Below are 21,301 nucleotides of genomic sequence, written 5' to 3' on the forward strand. Positions count from 1 at the left end.
ATTAGATTAGATTGGTGATACGCCTTAATATATATGTTTCAGTAATCTAGTAATCAATATGTACTTAGCACATTGTAGCCTATGGATGTACCTTGCTACCACACTGCCACGAATCCTACTGAAGGGACAATGTTTGTTAATAATGATACAACAATCATTTGAAAATTTACAGAACTTATATTATATCTCTCTATATTATACATGATCACAACACATTTTGATTCAAATTATTCTCTCGCTTGAGTTTGTGTAGTTCAAGTTATTCTCTTGCTGAAGTATTTATTAATTATATCAGTAGCTATTTTATTAGCATAAACAGTTCATTTACATATTTCAAAAACTCACCAACTTATTTCTGAACATCAAGACTCCGTATTTTACTATAATCAAAATCCAAAAGAATGCAATGTATGTTTCACACAATATGAATGTTTTTTTATTCCTTTAGTGTTTTATTCTATAAAATACCCACATATCAAATTTATCATTTGAAGAAAATCCAAAATAAAATGAAATGTAGATTTTACCGCTATCATTTAATTCACTTAGTCGTCTGACATATATTTGTGGGTGACAAAGTATCCTTATATTAAGTAAGCAAATATTGCTTCAACGTAGAAAGCAGTGATTTAGTCAATATAGCCAAAATACTTTGTTTCGCCATTTGAAAATAATATCAACGTTTTTAAAGAAACAAAATTCCGTAACGATTATATCACCATGAAAGAGGGCTTCTGATTAAACCTTGGTTTGTCGTTTGGTATGTATTGGTTTATAATTATTCCATGAATATTTTTCTATTTGTTCTCAATATTATATACAGAGGCCAAGTAAACTGTGCTTGCACGGAAAGCATACTTTAAAACAAATTAAATATTTTTAAAAGAAAACTGAAGCTCGACAAAATTAATTATATGTACATTTATAGACATAAAATACATGAAAATATTTTGTTTCTACTTGCAAATTAGAATCTCGCATTCAATATATTACTAAAATAAAACTTCTGTTTCTTATCAGATGACAATTCTGATAAATTAGTACATTTTTTTATGTGAAAAGTTGCAATTCTGTAATGAGGTCACTCTCTACTTGTCTTTTTTGTAAACATTCACGTAAACTTTACAACACTCGCGATCACAGCAAGTGGCAATGTTGTGTGATATACTATTTCTCGCTGTTGAATTATATACTAAGGCCAGTTTCAAATGGGTCTCACATTCTAAATATAACATAGTAAGTGTCAGTTTTTCTGCCCAAAGGGGAGAAAGGAAGAGCAAATGCTTAATTTATATATTTCTCGAGGTAATCAAACTGATTTTTATTACGCTGAAGATTTAAAAATTTTTATTGTGGAATCGCGTAGCTTTCTTCCTCGGGGTATACATTCTCAAAAGAACAGATATAATAAATAATGTTTAATTTCCTACTGCTTATGAGTTTTGTAACATTTGATTTTATCGTTTCGGTTCGTATTAGGCAATTCCCGCATGCAAATAATGAAATAATACACGAAACGTTAAATTTGAAAATTATATATATATATAAATCCTAATTTTAACTCGTGTACAAATGAGGATACAATTTAAAGAATACCAAGCCTTTATTTTGTGATACAAAATACATTAAAAAATACATAGATATCTATACTTTGAATTACTTTGTATCCGTTCATCTGTATCAGAACACATGGTTATTAAATATACTTGTGAAGCAATATACTTGTACTGTATGTTCTTGTATGTTAGGTCTAATTATCAGAATGTTTTACTGTATATATCTGTCTTGTTTGTTTTCCAATGAGAAGATTCATCTGAGCAAATGAGAAACATAAGCAAAAAAATGTATAAAATTGAATCAAAGCGATACATATATCAAGTAAATGAAACACTTACGCTACACTCAGAAAAGAATGCTGCGAATAGTATCATATAAAAGTGTATTGACTTAGTTGGTACTGCAATATTGGGCATATAAAGTAGCTGAGAGTTTAGTAGCCTAGCTGTGAGATATCTAACTTCAAGTGGGAGCTTTACTTTTTGATATAATAAATTTTCCATCTCAAAGCAACTAATCATTCTCGGAAGGCGAATTTGATTCATATCGGGTGAGCTTAATAGTACACGTAAAACAAAACTTAGATTAAGGACAGTTTCTTTCCCTTCTAGAAATGCTAACAGTAGTGGTCGAGTAGCCCACTGGAACGGCATTAGTCGCGTGGAGGACAACAGTCTTCCATTTAAAATTTACTGTAATTACTGTATTTACTGTAATTTTTGTACAGTTAATGTTTATTGTGCATGAATTTCATGTTAATGGATTATTTAATTACTTTAAATGAAATAGGATCTATTAAGGTAATAAAAAATAATAAATTGTAATAACAATAGAATTTACTGAAATGGTAAGAAAGACGTCTGGAGGACTATTGTCCTCCACGCGACTATTCCAGTGTCAAATAATTTTATATTAAAAACAAACAGCTGTTTTGTATTGTACTTTAAAAATCTGATTTATGTAGCCTTATAGATATAATACTTTCTGTAAAGAAGGAAAAATATATAAATAAATAAAGATGCTGTGAGTTTATACACATAACTTCCGCCTCATGTACAGTTTTTGGCACTAGTCGTCACTGGAGATCAGTTTGAAAAATAAAGCTCATCCTTATTATAAATCACTGAAAGCAATGCGTGGCTACGAAAGTGTTAATATTTAATGTAGGACGCGTTGACACTGAATGAAATCAGTAGCCGTACTACAGACTTGGCACATACGAACAATACTTCGGAGCTTTATTTACTCTTATATACAGTATTTTCTGGTATCTATAGGCTACATTATATAATTGACTAAACATGGCATTATAAGACAACGTCAAAGATCAAACAACGTGATCAAATATTATACAAACAATAAATTACTTCTTTGTCAATCTATTACACTTCTTAGTCCATGTTCCATCTGAATCAACACCAGAGAAGATTGTCACGCATTCTTTTACCTAACGGCTAGTCCGACATTATGAAAAATTTTGCACCTAATAGAATGAAACGAATCTATATTCACCTCTTTTAATATGAAAAATTAAAATAAACGGCCTGAGTTTCTTTCCATCCTTGGCCATGTTACTGAATACCATACTTGTAACCATCTCTACTTCATCCCTAGAGACTTTCTAATGAGAATTCTCTTTTTAAAAAAGAAATTCATTTCTCTAGAAAATTCCAAGTTATCAGTTGAAACTAGTTTAGACTGCTACTTTTGTTGCAATTATTTATCTCTCTGCATCTTCATGTGTCCACATATATTGTTTCTTCTTAATAATTGTTTCTGCTTTCATCTCAGGACCTTCCAGTTTCATCATCTTTTTCTCCATTAACTTGATTAGATCCTGTTCTTTCCAAAGCTTATATTCTAATTCAGATTAGTTAATTGATTGATTATGAAAAAAAAAGTTCAAAGTTGTTACTTTGCATCCTTGGTTCTACACCAACTCTTTATTTTCTCTACCCTATGACTCGTATAGCGTGTTAGTCCTTGATTCATTCTTTACATCAACTTCTTAAGGTGACAGATATTTGCAAAATTATTTGAATAGTTTATATCCAGCACTGAACACCAACAGCGGGACATTTTCCTCTTAGATGCTCTTTTGCACATGCCTTGCATTTAATCAAACCCTCACAACCAGTACCTCGTGGGTCTGATACCCGCTTCTTGTGTGGAGTTCTGATCATAGCATACATATCACGGGACATGTAACTTTTGCTAAACACATGTACTTTATGTACCAAAATCATTGGTTGGTTAATAATGTCACAAACCTTGTCGATAGTCAAGTCCAGTACGGATATTTTATTTCTGGCTTTGTTACTCAAAATTTCAACACCTGACAAATATGTGCCAAAATTACTTTTATTTGTGCGTGTTCTTAAGACTAAGAAAAAATCTTGAAGGACTAACCTGGTAGGTAACTCAGAAGATGGAATTTGTATTATTCAATACGAAAATTGCTTTGACGTTGGAACGTAAACAAATCTTACTTCAACGTACGTTAAAGTTGAAATAGATTTTGGTATAGCAGTTTTCATCTAAATTACATAGATTGAGTTTCCAATAACTGACATGAATATAGGAATCTTTTTAGAACTTTAATATTATTTGCTGTGAAATAATACTCGGATCATTTGCGATACGCTTTAATATCTACAGTCTCGACACTAAATGTTGTGAAATGTGTGAGTGACGAGTTCCGCTTTATATTTATGTTCGGCGTGAGTTGTCAGTCTTGTCGCCAATTAATATAAATCACTGAAAGTAATGTGTGGCTACGAAAGTATTAATATTTGTTATAGGAAGTGTTAACACTGAACAAAATCAGTGGCTGTACTGAGTTCTAAAAGCCAGATCCGACACAAACGAACAATACGTTCGGAACTTCATTTACCCTACACTTTTTGGTATTTATAGGCTACATTACATAACTTGAATCTTCACTGTATTGTAAGACAAAGTCGAAGATTAAATAACGTGACCAAATATTACACAAACGGTAAATTACTTCTTCGACAATGCATTATACTTTTTAGGCAAATCTAAATCAACACCATAAATCACTGTCACACTATGAACATTTTACCGCCCGACAGAATTATACTAACGCATCATACATCTTGAACAGTTGCGAAATATGATTGTCCAGTTCTTAGCACATATTCTTAAGCCAATTTTCTTGTCTTGTACTCTTTAACATAACGTTAAAATCAAATTGATTTTACATAGTAAAATTTATTTCCGTAAAGCTTTTTGTAAATATTCAGAACACTATCTGTTTTTCAATTCAATGTCATTTATCGTAAGAAGATACTGTAATATTAGGCAAAGTAGATATTGTCAATCTTGTTTAGTTCCGATGTAAATAATAGACGTCACCAAAAGTACAATTTATTGTGTCCTCATTTTGAATTGGTCACTAAATAATCAGTTGCAAACTGAAAAAAAAAAATCGTGCTGTTCAGATAAAATAAGGACATGACGCAAGGGTCACTCACTATAAATGAACTCATTGCAGAAATGCCACGTATTAGGAAATGTAGCATTGCAAAGTAAAACGTCGAACGAATTCTTACCTGACTTCCACTGTAGACATCACAACTCTTCCGGTTCATTTATTATCCAAACGTATTCTTCTTGTTGACAAGTAGCACTTCTAGGTTGCACTTTTATAAAATATGGTATTTGTATAACATTATTTTGTTGAAGACACTACAAGGTCTGTCCCGAAAGTAATGCGCCAATTTTCATTAGGAATTTATTGAACCAATTCGTACAATTACTCAATATTCTTCGAAATACGTCCCTCTTTCTTCAACCCACTTGTTCCAACGTGATTTCAATGCTTTATATGCGTCCTGGAAGTAGAGACCTGCACGGGCCGAATTTTTCGGCCCGAGCCCAATCCAGCCCGGATGTACGTAGGCCCGGCCCAGCCCGGTCCCGAAAAGTTTTGAAGATTTTCGGCCTGAGCCCGGCCTGGACCGATAAGTTTTTAAAATTCTTGGCCCAAGCCCGGCCCGGGCCCGATAAATTTTCGAAGTTTCATTTTGTAACATTTTTCACGGGCACACTTCTTCAACGTTTGCCTTTATTCTAATTATCGTTTAACAAATGTCAATAATTATTAAAGAATTACAATTAATCGGCCCCAGCCCGGCCCGACCTGAAGAGAAATCAGTGTCGGCCCGCCCAAGCCCGGCCCGTGCAGGTCTCTACCTGGAAGTCCGTCACAGCGATGTCCTTTAGTAACGTCGTCGTAGCCGACTTGATGTTCTCCAGGGTCCCAAAAATCTGTACTTTGAGGGATTTTGTAATCTTCGGGAACAAAAAGACGTTGGGCGGGGAAAAATCAGGACTGTAAGGCGGCTGAGGGAGAGTTGAGATGAAATAAAACTTTATCGTGTATCACTGCTCGAGAATTTTTTCGATCTTGATTTCGACCAAGCACTCACACAAGGTTTCACTGAAACATGCACTGTGACTCTCCAGAGGCTTGGAGCCGACTGGCACCGATCGCGCTGTGTTCCCAAGACTCCACCCACCTTTCCGTCAAAGCAGCAACGCTGTGCGACGTATAGTCGCGGCGGAAGAAAAGGGGCGAAATACTTCAATTCTTTAATATGTTTATTAAGGCTTATGACGATATAGACTATTATTTTCTTAGAAAATAATTCATTACATTTAATATGTGCTGAAACTAAGTAAAGCACAAATGTACTTACATCTTTGACCTACTTTTCTACATGGTCACCAACACATTTCTCCCAGCGTGGTAAAAGTTTCAAGATGCCCTGTTGGTAGAAGTCCGTTTGGTTGGAGTATAGCCATCTGCGGATTGCAGATTTCACTTCCGCATTTGTAGCAAAGTGTTGGCCGGCCAGGTCTCGTCATGGGACCAAAAGAGATGGAAGTCCGACGGTGCCAGGTCCACACACCGTTCCTTCAAAATAGTTGCCTCGATGGCGCGGATATTCTGCGGTGTTGAATCTGTTATCAGCCGCCCGGAGTGTGGCGCACCACTAAGGTTCTCAGGCCCTCTTCAAAGAATGAAAACCGCCTGGAAACTTGCCACGGTCAATACAATTGTCCCCATACACGCCACGCATGTCCCTGTGAATTTCTTTGGGTGTACGCATTTTGGTCCACAAAAATCTGCTGCTCTTCACACGTGGACGACAGTAACATACGCGCCATGTTTGTTTCGTAATTCAGGCTTCTCTCGCTAGAGCTGCACAGGAGAACAAAATATCCTCTGTAGCGCAAACTTCAAACTCTCTCTTCGTGCAGTTTCACCATTCCAGCTTCAATACATGGGAAAAAATATTGTGCGTTACTTTCCGATCTGCCTTCGTATAGTGCTTTTGGGTTGTTTGAACAATTCATAATTACTCGAGATTAAAGGAAAAATGATCCGCAGGCATTTGAATAAGAAATATTAAATTAGAACGGTTTTTAATTTCAATAGACCTATCAATTTTAGTTGTATCCTCGGTTTAACTACGTTAACTATGTTAGCTATTTGGACTTTATGCTTTTCTGTCTGTTCTCTTTAGTTGAAGTCTATTATATTTTTGAATCATTATATCGTAATACAGTACATACGAACTGCTATATGAATTACCAATACCTACCAAAAAGTACTTCTTATGATTGACTTCACAGCAAAACCTGGGGCTGCGGTGGCTCAGTGGTAGAGCGTTCACTTCTGGTGCTTGGGGTCTCGGGTTCAAACCCTGCTCCTGTCAAGTGAACTTTGTGGTGGACAAACACCGTGTGTGAGGGTTTCCTTGGGGTTCTCCCGCTTTCTTCCACTTTCTTCATTCCACCATTTCATTCATATCTCATCATCACCGTCTACTTTAGCCTAGCTGTCATAACCGTGGAACGTAAAACTCAAAATTTTGTTTCATTTCATTTCACAGCAAAACCATTGATAATTGTGGAAAAAGATTCAAGACAGCTACAATGCCAGTAGAGATAGATGCAGATGAATATAATATGAATCATGAGAAAAGAGGAAAAGCCATAATATTTAATCACGAAAAATTTGATGATGATTCTTTAGAAGAACGTACTAGTTCAGGGATTACTGATGGTAAGAATTTGAGAGAAACTCTAGAGACGCTTAAATTTGAAGTTCAAATTTTCAACGATAAAGAATTCGAAGACATCAAGAGTATTCTTCGTACAGGTAATTATGTAACATACATATTACAAAGAAACCTTGTAGAATAGATTTAAAATAAACTTTTTATTGTTTTGTATAGTTTTTGTAAGCCTTAATCTAATAGTGGTTATATTTAAGACTTATACCTTATTGTAGGTTCATTTGGCAAGGTCGCTTCATTGCAAAATCAATACATTATGACTTTATGCCTATTTCATGAAAGTACTAGTCTTGGAACACACTATAAAATCATGGAAAATTAGAAGTATCAGCATTAGTATATCGAAATTACTTTTATTATTATACTAGAAGTTATATGTCATAATAGTTTACAACTTGTGAAAAACATACTTGAAGACATACTAGAACATCTTGTTATTTTGAGAAATAGGCCACTGAAATTACATACTATATTTATTAATTGAATATTACTTAATTATGGCCTTGTATGTCAGATCGACGACACAACTGACGTCACTATCTGAAGTTAATTTTTGGTATAGTTCCTATAATAGGGGTACCAGCTGGAGAAAAGGAGTGAGCAATCATTATCTTACTGGGTTATATATATATATATATATATATATATATATATATATATATATATATATATATCGGGTGTTGCAAAATAAGTGTTACAACTCTTGGGAGGTGACTCCTACCACTGAGACAAGAAAAAAAGTTCTCTTGAACTTTCGCCTATTGGACATAGTTTCAGATCTACAAGGTGCCGAAAGCGTGGGAAAATGACTTTCGGACGCCAATAGTTCGGAAACTATCCAACATAAAGAGGGCGGGTAAAAAATTCACTGAAGAAGTCATACCTGCTGTATTGAATTTTGCATGTTTCACAATCCTACCATGCACGCGCAAGGGATTCCCCAAAGGAACGTACGGAGTCCCGGATAATCTGCCAAATGAAAATTGGTCTAAATGGATATGAATTGATAGGGTTTCTACCAGGTAAGAATAATTCGTTTGCATTAAGTCGATATCTGGAACAAATACAAAATGGCGGACACCTTCATGCCCGTTGTGTGTGGTTGTATAATCGCCAGGTACGGATGCTGGCCAACAGTGAAGTTCTGAGTATTAAGTGTAGCAAATTTGTACTCAAATGCTCTAGAAAGACATCTGGAGTGTCAGTTGAGCACAACAGATGAAGCAGGGTGATTCACATGTGTGGAAACGCTTAACGAAAAATGCCCAGAAATGAACTCATACTTAGTAAACGTGAGTTCAAAGCGTCGGAAATGTTAGGATTAGCGTCAAGAACATGAAAGCCATTGCCTATTCACCAATAATATTCCCTCAAACCGAAGCAATATGATGTGCACGTTTGCATACCAATAAGGATGCAACAACTGAGACCAAGTTGAAATTGTGCAAGGGGACTCACTAAGAAACTGGGTAAACTAAATGAATGTCTATAGTGGGATCGCATGATTGATATTGAAATGTGGTTAATGTGTGTGTTGATATCGACATGTAGCTAATGGACAAATGTGAACATGTTCCACTACTGCTGGGACACCGTCCCACGTGGGAAAAATATAAAATTAACTACTCGGGTCTTGATGCTGAGGCCGTGGGCTCCCAGTAGGATTGGAAACTCCGACCACGCGAGCAAAAGCGAGCACTCTAGCCCTGAGGCTCGAGGGAGCCTGACTTTCTTTGTATTCATTTCTTTAAGAAGTACCCACTTTGTTGGCAAGCGCTCTTGTACAGCCTCCCGACATGCTTGTGTGTTTCATTTTGTTACTCCTACTGCACAGTTGTAAACAATCAGAGGTTTAAGACGTTTCTTCCTATTTCTCATGTCGTATTATTTTCCATATGTATGGTGTTCCAGCTGTAGTGTTACATGCGCCAAATTGGTTCATTTTCGTCTTTGTCTTGGCATGTGCAATGTATGTAAGATACACATTTCTGGAAGTATTTTCCTATATTTCGAGTACGTCATAAGTCCCAGAAGACGTGGGACATGATACAAGTTTGTTATTTTCACGCTCTTTCAGAATTTGAACCACGGATTAAGAGATTTCTTTTCATATGTCTTGACTGTGGGGCAATGTCCCAAACAAAGAGGGACATTGATACAATCGCGTTGTAGTTACGTTCTACCAAAAAGTGCACCAGATGTAATAGCAGAATGTACAACTTTATTTTCCTAGTTTTCGCACGTGAGACGGTGCCCCAGCAGTAGTGGAACATGTTCACATTTGTCCATTAGCTACATGTCGATATCAACACACACATTAACCACATTTCAATATCAATCATGTGATCCCACTATAGACATTCATTTAGTTTACCCAGTTTCTTAGTGAGTCCCCTTGCACAATTTCAACTTGGTCTCAGTTGTTGCATCCTTAATGGTATGCAAACGTTCACATCATATTGCTTCGGTTTGAGGGAATATTATTGGTGAATAGGCAATGGCTTTCATGTTCTTGACACTAATCCTAACATTTCCGACGCTTTGAACTCACGTTTACTTAGTATGAGTTCATTTCTGGGCATTTTTCGTTAAGCGTTCCACACATGTGAATCACCCTTCTTCATCTGTTGTTCCCTACCGACATTCCAGATGTGTTTCTAGAGCATTTGAGAACAAGTTCGCTACACTTGATACTCAGAACGTTACTGTTGGCCAGCATCCGTACCTGGCGATTATGCAACCACAAACAACTTGCATGAAGGTGTCCGCCATTCTGTATTTGTTCCAGATATCGACTTAATACAAACGAATTATTCTTACCTGGTAGAAACCCTATCAATTCATATCCATTTAGACCAATTTTCATTTGGCAGATTATCCGGGACTCCGTACGTTCCTTTGGGGAATCCCTTGCGCGTGCATGGTAGGATTGTGAAACATGGAAAATTCAATACAGCAGGTATGACTTCTTCAGTGAATTTTTTACCCGCCCTCTTTATGTTGAATAGTTTCAGAACTATTGGCGTCCGAAAGTCATTTTCCCACGCTTGCGGCACCTTGTAGATCTGAAACTATGTCCAATAGGCGAAAGTTCAAGAGAACTTTTTTTCTTGTCTCAGTGGTAGGAGTCACCTCCCAAGAGTTGTAACACTTATTTTGCAACGCCCGATATATACAGAGTATACTAATGTGATGAAAGGGCAGGGTGGATAACAAAAGATCGGACAGACTGGAGTCCTATAATAGATTACTTCCTGCCACATTCACAAAAGAAATATTGTTTATACCAAAACCTGCTCTTATTAATATTTTCTGAACTCTTAATACAGGTCAATACTTTATAAATGTTCGTTGTGTATTGTACTTTAGGTTTTAACGAACAGAAAAATGAAGTATTGTACACTTTTGAAGATAAATTTGATAACGCCTAACTTAAATGCAGGAAAGAAAATTATCTACACTGTACAGCATGAATAGATACAGTTTTAAAACAAAACATTAATGGAAAACGTAGATTCTAATTCATAGGTCTAATTCTTTTCTCTAATGATTTAAACTAACTTGTTCCTTGGTAATGATTACGTAAATGTAAAAAATAGTACATTGGACCTATTGTCGCTTATTTGCTCCGTAAGTAACAGGATTTCTGCATCTTCTATTTTTATCTTTTTTTTTTTTTTTTTTGTTTTATTTCTGCGCATTTCATAACTTCTGTTTTGTTTATGTTAATCAACTAACGAACTCTGTGGTCTATCGAACCCATAGGTTCAGTGCCGCATTCACAAAAACTCTATATTGACTTCTGTTCTTAGGTAACTGGATCTAGTTTCTACTTTGTATTCATACTTCTGCGAGATCCGTTTTAAAATTGGTCTCTGATCTGTGCCTAGGTCTTCCTATCGTTCTTTCTTCGATTGGTGTTTTCACTTAAAATCTCGAAAGCGTTCGTGCTTCCTTCTCTTTTAGCTACATGACCTTTCCACTTGAGACTCCTAGATTTAGTGACCCTAACAGTGTTAGGTAAATCGCATAAATTATATAGTTCCTCATTATGTTTCCGATATTCTCCATTTTCGTCCCTCTTGCGTTCGAACATTCGCCTCAGGATTTTATTCTCGAACACTTTCAGTATGCGTTCCTCCCTAAAACTAAGTGGCCAAGTTTCGCACCCATATAGTACAATAGGCATAATTATAGTTTTATATATTTTAAGTTTCAAATTCTTCGACAAAATTCGCGAAGAGAAAAGAATTCGGACTGAATAACAACACGAATTCCCTGCTTTGTTGGCATAATCTAATTTCTTGGTGGATGTGATTTGGTCTGTTAGTGTTGATACTAGATATTTGAAACTATCCATGTCGAAATTGTTATTTGATATTTTAGTGTGGTGTAATTTACTGTACTACAGGGGTCACGGCGAATTCCCATGTAATTAGTTTTCCCTGCATTTAATTCTAAACATGTAGGTGCCTAATAAAACCTATGGATTTCTTTCTATTGTCCCTATTATCCCCTTTGAGATTTACATCATTAACATAAGCCATAACCTGGTCAGTGTCGTTCAACTTTAGATCTTAAGGTTCCTGTGAACTCCCCCTTGTCCGAGCACTTCGCCTTTTCGCCACCAGATGCTCACTTTTTCATTTAGCAATCACTGCTGGCACCTCTACTGGGAAGAATTGAAAGATCGTACCGCTCAGTTTGAATGTGTCCAGGATATCCACACTTGAAGTGGGCGGGGAGAGGAATCCAACAGTTTTTTTTTTTTCGTGCACCTGCAGTCAGTCAGAGTCTATTTATACAAGCCGTGTTGTTCAGCCGCAGGGCAAAACCTCAACCATTGATGAGTAACATAAATCTTTTCTTTTTGCAGGTAGGAATAGAGTTTTTGTACGAAAAACGGGAATTAGGTTGCAGAGAACGTCATTCGCATCGCGTTGACAAATTATCTTTCGTACGTTTATCACATGAAACTCTTTTCTTTTTTTTGATTATTACCAGAATATGAGATAAAAAGAACCTAAATGGTTCTTTGTATACAGAAAACAGACAAACAATACTAATATTTTCTTACATATCAGTATTATATGATTTTTTTTCTGAAGTGTATGATGCATGAAAAATGGACAAAATGAATTTTGACTTTTCTATTTGTCCCTATCCTTCTGAGTAGAGAGAATGATGTGGCGCAACTAAAGGGCCTCCAGGCCCGCAACATTGAGAGGCCCAGAACAGAAAGAGGCCCATTTCAGTTTCGAAGTTAAACTTTATAATGTTAAGATGTTAAAAATTATGTGATGTTCCAACTATATCTCATTTTTACCTATGAAGACGGTAACACCTGAGCGATTATTTAGTAAATTAAATGCCAACAAAACTTTTACTGACCAGCGAAAACATTATGACCACTCGCTACTTTTTGAACGAAATCATCGGGCTGAGATAAGAGCTACAAGGCATAACACACCGCGACCCAAACACGACAAGAATCTCACTTGATTAGTCAGTGTGATGCTTGTGCCTTGAATGGGGAAGGACGACGATATATCAGGGTGACTAAGTGGCTGGGAGCTTCATTTCGGAAACAACGCGACTTGTCGAGTTTTCGCGATCTGCCGTGCTTATGTATGTCAAAGATGGGAAAAGAACAGTGAAACCAGCATCGAACCAAACAACAAAAAGTGGGACGACCACACCTCATTAAAAATGTCGGATGTCGTAGACTCTTGAATTTGGTATAGCAGAATAGACCAAAACTATAGCACAATATAATAATAATAATAATAATAATAATAATAATAATAATAATAATAATAATAATAATAATAATAATAATAATGTGCATTTTTTTGCATATGAGTAAGTTGTGACTCACTAGATAGAACATAGAAAGTCGAAATTGTTCTCTGTAAATTTTACGTGACTCATGAATGTGGAAAGAGGGGGTCCGTTTAACATTTTTGCGGGGAGGCCCATTCGTCTTTACTTACGCTACTGAGGGAATGTAAGGTAAAATAATAACACCAATATATATATATATATATATATATATATATATATATATATATATATATATATATATATATATATATATATATATATATATATATATATATATATATATATATATATATATAATCCTGGCGCAACAGTCCCTTGTGATCTGAGCCTGCAGAGGACTTATGTTAGTAGTAAGCACAACCACACCCAACGTCGCCGGCTGTCTAGATTGAAGTCCGCTATCTTTTAGTTTCCCAACTTTTCTCTCGATATTTGGTCAACACAGAAATATTTGAGTGCCACACCGGGAATTAATCCCTGGACGATGCACACCGTATCACTTTCGCTAATCATTTGGTGAAATTCAGGTTAGGGTGGTACTGAATTAATTTTGGAATATGCCATTTCTCATAAGGTAAAGTTCTAAAGTATTGTGACATAATTAAAAAGCTCATTATCAACCACGTATTCTTGCCTCTAATATCTCTAAAAGTTTTCGAGTTATGTGTCAAAAATGGTTGAAACACTTGAAGTTAGTTTAGTAACTTGAAGAAGATAATGGACTTATACATACATGATTAGCATTGCTCCAATTTTTATTTTTATTCTTCTTCCTCGCAAAGAAATACAAAATCATAATTTCAACCATTTTGGTACATTTTTCATAATTTGAAGCGCGAACAGCCGGTTTCTTTCCTTACGTTTTGAACTTGGGATTTATATTCTCCTTGTCACTTATCGTGAAAGTCATATAATAACATGGGTCCCAAAGCTAGAATATCTTATGCGACAGAGGTAATGACAATTTTTGTCATTTCATCTCTCAAGATGTGTTAAATTTGACATTTATTGAATGATATCGGTTTTATAATACGAATAAATTTTTCGCAATAAGGTGCGTATAGTGGTCGTAAGAAATGACAAAAGCTACCATTGACCTTTATAGTTTGACTCATGCTTTTTCGATCATGGTATTCCCCTTAAATTTTGTAAAGAACAGTATCATTTTAATTATCTTAACCTAATTTCCTAAAGCATCTCATTCGTACGTTAAAAGAAAGATTTCTATTTTTTTATGTATAAGAATTCAGGGGATGCAAATTTATTCAAAATTCCTTTACAATTAAAGCCGCCTAAACAGATATTCCTTCGAGATTTCTGTATTTTGAAAACAATTCACGATTTCAGTTCTTTGTATTTACTTGTTTCCATGTTTATTTATATCAATGCTGTATGATCAGTTCCCAGAATTATTTTAGTTCCCCGGTAAATCCATTTATAACAAGCTCCAAATACTGCTACAATTTTAATGTGGTTTCAGGAGAATCTGCATATCTCATCCTTTTGTTACTCTCTATATATTCATCTACTACGTAAACAAACATCAGTGAAAGAAAGAGGCTGAGAGCTAACATGTGCTCCGTGAGGAAGTTGTCATACCTTGCACTGATATATCTAGAGAGTCTAGTGTTGCCACGAGACGAAACGAGACAAGACGAGACTTCTGGCTGTGTCGTCTCGTCTAGAAAAGATGTGTCCGTCTCGTATCGTATCGAATGGTTCTGTCTCGTCTCGTGGCAACACCAGAAAGGCTGAGGCCCACAAAAGAGCTGTTAAACCAAGTGGTTAAAATTATAACTTTTAACCAAGTTTGGTTAACAGAGCACAACACACAACACGACTGCAATCTTCCAGCAACGACTGCTTAGTTTCGACTGAACCCGTAATTACTTCGATAGGAACATTTGTCAATACCGTCAGTACAGACGAAAGGCAAGATTTCCCCATTTATTCTGATATCCTTTTTTCAGAACCCCTGGCGCCACTTCAACAAATAAGGAGGCCTATGTAACTTTCCCATTTAAAAAAATGGTTTATCTTCGAATAACATCATAAAAGGATAAAAAAGATAAATTTTATTGTCAAATCAGAATCTTTTTCAAAACTCAGTATCGAGAAAGGAAAGGCTGACACGTTTCTGTCTTGGTTCGGAACGAGAAAGACCATGAAACAATAGTTAGTTACTGATAAAATTGCCACTTCTACGCATACTTGTACTTCTATTAAAGGATTTTTATACGTAGATATCTCCACCAGCCCCCGGAATAAAATCTTCTGAAACACTGATCTCAATGAACGCTTTACATTGTATTTGAATCTGGAGCACTATCACAAAATAATTAAACTTGAATCGATTGAAAAATGAAAGTGAAAGCTGTTTGTAAGAATCATTTTTAAAAAGTGCTTTAGGTATTCCCTGTTCTTTGTAGGGTTTGAAACGTTGAATCATTTGGATCATTTGAAATAATAAAAGATGGTATACATTTCGAAGGCAAATAATTTATTCCGAGTTAATAAATTTTTAAGCAAATTCAGAAACTGTGTTTGTATTTTTCGAGACACGAGACAAGACGTTTTACGAAACGTTTCGTATTGTATCGTGTCTCGCTTCAAAGAGTCCTGTCTCGTCTCGTTGCAACACTAAGAGAGTCTTACGCATTATCTTTCCAAGAAAATGAGCTAGAAACTTGAAAAGCACATTCAGTCAATTGTTATCATAGAATATACTATGGGCATAGCCGCTGATGTGTGGAAGGTGACACAGGCGGAATTTGTTTTTGGCGAGTTGGAGCCGTGGGGCTCTATTATTTGGATTGGAAACATTGGTTCAAAAATATTTTACATTTAGCATACATACATATACACATATCATACGCACACACACACACATACGTACATGTGTGTTACATATACTTTAATTAATGTGTGGACCTAAGGACAAGGTCCGGTTCGCCCACCCAAAAACCGCCTCTGGGAAGTGGATTGCAAGCGCACCCCTGAAACATAGAATTATGCTAATCGTAATCTTCTGAGATAGACTACTCCCCGAGGAATAAGTAAATAAATAAAAATAGTTTATTAATGTTTATATTCCGTATACGATTAATTTAAAAATTTTAGTGTCTCAACAATGAGAGCCATATACAGGTGATCCTGCGTTCCTGGCGGAACTTCCCTAGTTGCGGACAAAATTTCATACTATAAACTCTTTTCGGCTCTCTCCCCCACGGTAGTTTTTTTTTTTTTATCTATTATCTACTCCCTTGGAGTAACTGTTGCTCTGTATTTTCACGGGCTTGCAACCGTCAGAATGAATATCTTGGCTGCCTTCCCAGCTACCCAATCAGCATGCAATAGATACATGCAATAACAATCAAATCTCACACAAACTACTCTACCCATCAAATATTTTAACATAGAAAGTTCTTTTACGCAACGTATTTCGTTTGTTTAAAATGGAATAGACCTAAATACATCTTTTTTTTAATGTTCTTCTGGAGATTCGATAGCGAGACCGCTCACATCAAAAAATGAGAGAATTAGTGCTCTGACAATCTGGTAGAAATACAACATGCCATATGTACATTACTGTGATTACATTGCTATTTATTCAATGATTATTTTACTTAGAGTTTTCTTACTCTCCAGGGTACTCTTCAAGAATATACAATTACTTTTCACTTATGTCGCGAAAAAATATTCAGCTTGCAAATTTATTTCGAGAACTTCTCATTCCCTAATACATGTTTATACTCTCAATTTGTGCGTACAACCGACACACAGAATCTCAACAGAGTTCAAATGTGAGGTGTCTGCTGTGAAACACAGGTCAGTTATATGGGAGGGGCTTTTAGAGTGCAGCTCTAGGAACACTGTGGGCTTTTAGAGTGTAGTTCTAGGAACGCTGTAGGGGGCCATCCCGCTCTACCTGAGACAAAAAAAAAAAAAAAAAAAAGAAAAGAAAAGAAAAGAAATCTGGCGGCACACAACTAATTCACACTGGTTACAAAGCAGGCACAACAAAGTTCTGAATGAAATATGTTTATTTTTTTGCACTATTCCATTTTCCGAACAATAACATTTACCGATGATTGTTAGCCCCTCCACCACAGCCACCATGAAAACAAATTCAATCGGAATTTGGCCAGCTCGTTTGATCACGAATAATTATCGTTTGATCCCAACGCATAATGACGTATTACACACAATTTGGCTAAGGCTTGTTAGCCCTTGATAATCGACATTTACCATTCCATAGACATTTCAATCGTAAATAGGTAAGCAAAGTTTCGTTAGTTTCTGGTAGAAAGTATGACAGATAAAGTTGATTGTTTATTTAACAATGGTGGCCTTTAACAATGAAACTAACAACAACAACTGAAATCGACAAGTACCATTTCATAGATAACTCAGTGGTAATCCGATGGGTGTGCCAAGTTTGGTCAGTTTCTGGTACAAAATATAGCAAAGTTGATTCTTTGTTTAACGATGGTGGCCTTCAACAATGAAACTAACAACAATATGTGGAATCAACACGTACTATTTCCTAGATATTTCAATCTTAAATGGGTGTGCAAAGTTTGGTCAGTTTGTGGTAGAACGTATGGCCGTTAAAGTTGATTGTTTATTTAACAATGGTGGCCTCTAACAATGAAGCTATCAACAATATGTGAAATCGACCCATATCGTTCCATAGATATCTTAATCTTAAATGAGTCTGCAAATTTTGGTTAGGTTGTTGTAGAAAGTGTGGCAGAAAAAGTTGATTGTTTCTTTAACAATGGTGGCCTTCAACAATGAAACTAACAACAATATGTGAAATCGACACATACCATTCCCTAGATATTTCAATCTTAAATGGGTGTGCAAAGTTTGGTCAGTTTCTGTTAAAAAGTGTGGCACATAAAGTTGATTTTTTATTTAACAATGGTGGCCTCTAACAATGAAACTAACAAAAATAAGTGAAATCGACACGTACCGTTCTATAGATATCTCAATCGTAAATGAGTGCGCCAAATTTGATTAGTTTGTGGTAGAAAGAGTGTAAGATAAAGTTGATTGTTTATGTAACAATTTAGAAATCCAAAGATTGTTTATTTAACAATGGTGGCCTTCAACAATGAAAGAACAACAATATGTGAAATCGACACATACCATTCCATAGATATCTCAATCGTTCATGAGTGTGAAAAGTTTGCTTAGTTTGTGGTAGAAAGTATGACAGATAAAGTTAATCGTTTATTTAACAATAGAGAAATCCAACGAATGTTTATTTAACAATGGTGATCTTCAACAATGAAACTAACAACAATATGAGAAAACGACACATATCTTTCCCTAGATATTTTAATCTTAAATGTGTGTGCAAGGTTTGGCCAGTTTCTGGTAGGAAGTATGGCAGATAAAGTTGATTGTTCATTTAACAATGGCGGCCTCTAACAACGAAAGTAACGATCTTGCATCGTTTGGCCTAATCCTCGTTTTGCCTAACCAATTATCTGACACTTTTATGACAGATAAAAGATAAGCTTTATGTCCACCATTTTAGGCGAAATAAGGATACTCGTTTGGCCTAATCCTCGTTTTGCCTAAAATAGTGGACTATAAAAAAATCGTGGAGATAAAACTGGAGGGAAATTTTTCGAAAAAAATATTCCCTACTATGTGAAGAGCTGAGAAATACGGATCAAAACCAATTAAACCCCCTCTTCCATATTCAGTTTCTTAAATTGTTAAATCCCGAACCTGCAAATAATCCAATGAGAAAAGCAGAATCAAACCCGGTTAATTCCATATTTCAAACAATTTGAGGTTTCGTACTGTATAGGATTACAGTAGTTTAGTAATCTGAATATTTATCGCAACTCTTCGTAAATCATTCGAAATTTTATTTGGCAGAATTTGAAATGTGTGCTTTCGTTATTTTTTTTATTTTTGGACTGAAAATTGCAAAAGAAAAAAAAATGAAATCTTTAGTTTTACGTCCCACGGTTATGCCGGTTAGACTAAGGGAGACGGTGATGATGAGAAACGAATGAAATGGTAGAATGAAGAAAGTGGGAGGAAACGGGAGAACCCCGAGAAAACCCACGAGCACGGTGTTTGTTCACCACAGAGTCCACGTGGCGCGAGCTGGGATCGAACCAGGGACCCTGAGCATCGGAGGTGAACGCTCTACTACTGAGCCACCGCGCACCCTGGAGTGAAAATGGAGACACTATAAGTCTTAACCTAACTGATCGTGAAACTTTTCTGTGTTAATTTGCTTTTCTTTAATAATTACTAGACAAATGCACACAAAATTGAAAGAAAACGATACTCTAAGCAGCGATGATCATAATTTTGTTATCAGACAACACCAAAATTATCTAGAAAACTTACAAGACACATTGAAAACTTGAAACCAAATGTAGCCAAAAAGACAAGGTGAGTGGACTATATATGGTTAAAAGTCGTTTGTTTTGTATTTCAGGGTAACTCTTTACTTTGAACAGAACATTGTTGGATTAGTTCTTTTCTAAACGGTCTCTTCAGCTTCAGCAGAACCTTTTCCTTAAAATATATCGTGTCAATTATCATTCAAAATTATAACATGCTTCTGGTACAACATGTTAAAAAATTTTGCCACTTATTTACCATTTCTGATTATCTTCCTGCCACTGTTTTGCTCAAACTCAACATTTGCACATTTTGTTTTGCTATATTACTGTTTGGCTGATTTCATTAATCTTTCTTTTGAGCTTGGTTCATTTCCGGCTTTGTGTAAAGTAGCAAAAAACTCATTAAATGCAACTGTTGATTTAGTAATTGAAGTAGAAGAAGCTTTAGACAACAATAAACTAGCAGCAGGGTTATTTATTGACTTAAAAAAGGCCTTCGATACAGTTGACCATGCAATCTTGCTTAAAAAATTGAAAAAAAAAAACTGGAATAAGAGGAGTGACTCTGAAATGGTTTAAAAGTTACCTGAACAATAGAACACAATATGTGTATGTTAATGGTCAAGAGAGCATTGCATTACCAGTTCTTCATGGTGTGCCACAAGGGTCAGTTTTAGGTCCACTATTATTTTTGATTTATATAAATGACATAAAGGAATTAAACCTCAAAGGTAAAGTTGCTTTATTTGCAGATGACAAAACAATACTTTATGTTGAAAACTCTGTCCAAGAACTATTGTGTAATATAAAATACGATTTAAACATTTTAAGTCGGTGGCTTTGCGAAAACAAATTGGTGCTTAATCCCTCCAAAACAGTGTTTCTAGTGTTTCATAAGCCTTCATTTAAAACACGGATCCCTGACAAACTACAGGTAGATGAATTGACTATACTCAGAGCACGTACTGTAAAATACTTAGGTCTGGTACTGGATGAAAATATGAAATGGGACAAACATATGTTAATGTTAACACAGAAGATATCACCAGTTGTGGGAGTTCTCAGTCGTTTACGTAATATCGTACCAAATTCAAGTGTTAGAGCAGTATACTATTTACTCATACAATCCCACCTATCTTACTTATCGGTAATCTGGCAGAATGGTAGGCAATCAGATATAAAGAGATTAGCAATTCTCCAAAAGAAAGCAATAAAGTCAATGTATGGATTACCTTCCAGATATTCCAGCAATAGTTTGTACATTGCCTCAGGAATATTACCACTAAATTTAATTACAAAAGTTCAAACAAGTATTTTAATCTACAAAATTATAAATTCCCAGACACATATTAATCTCAGGCTTCCAAAAAATAACGATATTCATGAATACAATACTAGACATAGAAATTC

General features: G+C 35.6%; 1 protein-coding gene across 2 annotated transcripts in view; it reads left to right on the forward strand.

The window, feature by feature from the left end:
- Positions 1–21,301, forward strand: part of LOC145660510 (caspase-1-like) — a 98,273-nt gene that overhangs the window by 10,695 nt on the left and 66,277 nt on the right. For both annotated transcript variants that reach the window (XM_081725671.1, XM_081725679.1), the window contains exon 3: positions 7,482–7,750. In XM_081725671.1, the coding sequence (XP_081581797.1) occupies positions 7,482–7,750 (269 nt within the window). The remainder of the gene's footprint in view (positions 1–7,481; positions 7,751–21,301) is intronic.

The sequence above is a fragment of the Thermobia domestica genome, chromosome 1, assembly GCF_964235325.1.
Source record: "Thermobia domestica chromosome 1, izTheDome1.hap1.1, whole genome shotgun sequence".
NCBI lineage: Eukaryota > Metazoa > Arthropoda > Insecta > Zygentoma > Lepismatidae > Thermobia > Thermobia domestica.